Raw genomic sequence first — 1,803 nt, forward strand, 5'->3', positions numbered from 1 at the left:
AAACCATACATCAATGGAAAGCTTATTTGTTCAGCTTTCATGTGATGTATAAATCTCAATTTCGAAAAATTGACCCGTATGACTGGTTTTGTGGTCCAGGGTCACATTTCATCAGTTCATGCACTCCCTGGGAATCAAACCCATGATCTTGGCATTGTGCTCTACTGTTTGTGTTACAGGTCTATACTGGATTTCCATTGAGGCACTAAATAGAGCATGCAAAGCAGGTTAAACTATTCACACTGTCCTTCACACTTTACTAAAACTCGACTGAGCAAATCAACATGGCTACTACAAACTGCATTGAAGAAAACTTATATAACCTATCAGATAACAGATGGGAGGATAATCCTAATTGTTTCCAGTTTGTGTCTCTGTCTTACAGCGTCCATGTCAGACGGACAGATAAAGTCGGGACGGAGGCCGCGTTTCACCCAATAGAGGAGTACATGGTCCATGTGGAGGAACAGTTCCAGTACATGGCTCAACGTGGCCACGTGGATAAAAAACGAGTGTATTTGGCCACCGACGACCCCTCACTGTTACAGGAGGCAAAAACCAAGTGAGCTATGAGTCCTTAAAGGGTCATGAAATTACAGTTTTGAAAAAGGTTCAGGGAAAGACGGGGAGACAAACAGCACAAATGGCTACTGATCCATTAGGTTTTGTTTCTCTCACAGTGCATGAGAGCATCAGAGGTTTCCTCAAATGTGTTCTGCAATTCACCATTGCTTTCAGCAAAATGAAGAAATGTATTATCCATGATTTTATAAGCTCCCGCTACTTTACACAAATAAACATTTACTCAGTGACAGCCAGAATTGAATGCACAGCCGTCATCACAATTTCATGAACATGAACATTTATTTATAGCTTAATTTTTTTTTTTAAAGATTATCATGAAAATTAAAAGGTTATTCTAATTTATTAGATTAGCTCAAAATTCACCAGTTTTCTCATACCATTAAAATTACGGATGTTAACATTGCCTTCTATGATGTGAAACTCTTAAAATCTCAAAAAGGAGTTTTGTGTTTAAAGACCCTTTAAAGTTCACGGGCACATCTTAAATTGGCCTCTTCTAATATTTAAAATTGAGTATTAGATTTAAAATGTAAAACATGAAATGTAGTATTTTGTGTGTTTTTCAGGTACACAGATTATGAGTTCATCAGTGATAACTCCATCTCTTGGTCAGCGAGTTTACATAACCGATACACGGAGAATTCACTCAGAGGCGTCATCCTGGACATCCACTTCCTGTCCCAGACTGACTTCCTGGTTTGCACCTTCTCCTCACAGGTACATCCATAATTGTTTAATTTATCAGTAATATTTTATACAATAAGGTGTCATTTGTTGACATTACTGTACACTAGTAGTCATGAACGAACAATAAACAATATTTCTACAGTATTTTTAATCTAAATGTTACTTTCAACATTAACTAATACATTTTTTAAATCAAAATTTGTATCTGATAACATTAGTTGACCTAACATGAACAAAGATTTGTATTTTTATTAACGAACATTAACAAAAATTAATAAATGTTTTCAATTTTATGACTTAAGTAAATAAGTAATTAAACATTGATGCAGTGTTATTTCAGTATCACTGAGATACTATTATAGTTTTTATTTAAAAAATGTATCAGTTTTTTTATATGTTCAGATTTTATTCAAATTTTTGTTGAAGTTTTAGTTTTGTTGTTTTCTTTTCGTTTTTAGAAGTGTGTGTGTGTGTGTGTGTGTGTGTGTGTGTGTGTGTGTGTGTGTGTGTGTGTGTGTGATATCTATTTAA

At 34.7% G+C, this 1,803-nt stretch overlaps 1 protein-coding gene across 1 annotated transcript in view; it reads left to right on the forward strand.

Annotated features, from left to right (window-relative positions):
• The window catches only part of LOC107669464 (alpha-(1,6)-fucosyltransferase-like), a 93,093-nt gene that overhangs the window by 89,621 nt on the left and 1,669 nt on the right, over positions 1-1,803 (forward strand). Inside the window, exons 8-9 of the mRNA XM_016461703.1 lie at positions 386-562; positions 1,152-1,302. Of these exons, the coding sequence (XP_016317189.1) occupies positions 386-562; positions 1,152-1,302 (328 nt within the window). The remainder of the gene's footprint in view (positions 1-385; positions 563-1,151; positions 1,303-1,803) is intronic.

This window comes from Sinocyclocheilus anshuiensis, unplaced genomic scaffold, assembly GCF_001515605.1.
Source record: "Sinocyclocheilus anshuiensis isolate Anshui unplaced genomic scaffold, SAMN03320099.WGS_v1.1 scaffold96, whole genome shotgun sequence".
Taxonomy (NCBI): domain Eukaryota; kingdom Metazoa; phylum Chordata; class Actinopteri; order Cypriniformes; family Cyprinidae; genus Sinocyclocheilus; species Sinocyclocheilus anshuiensis.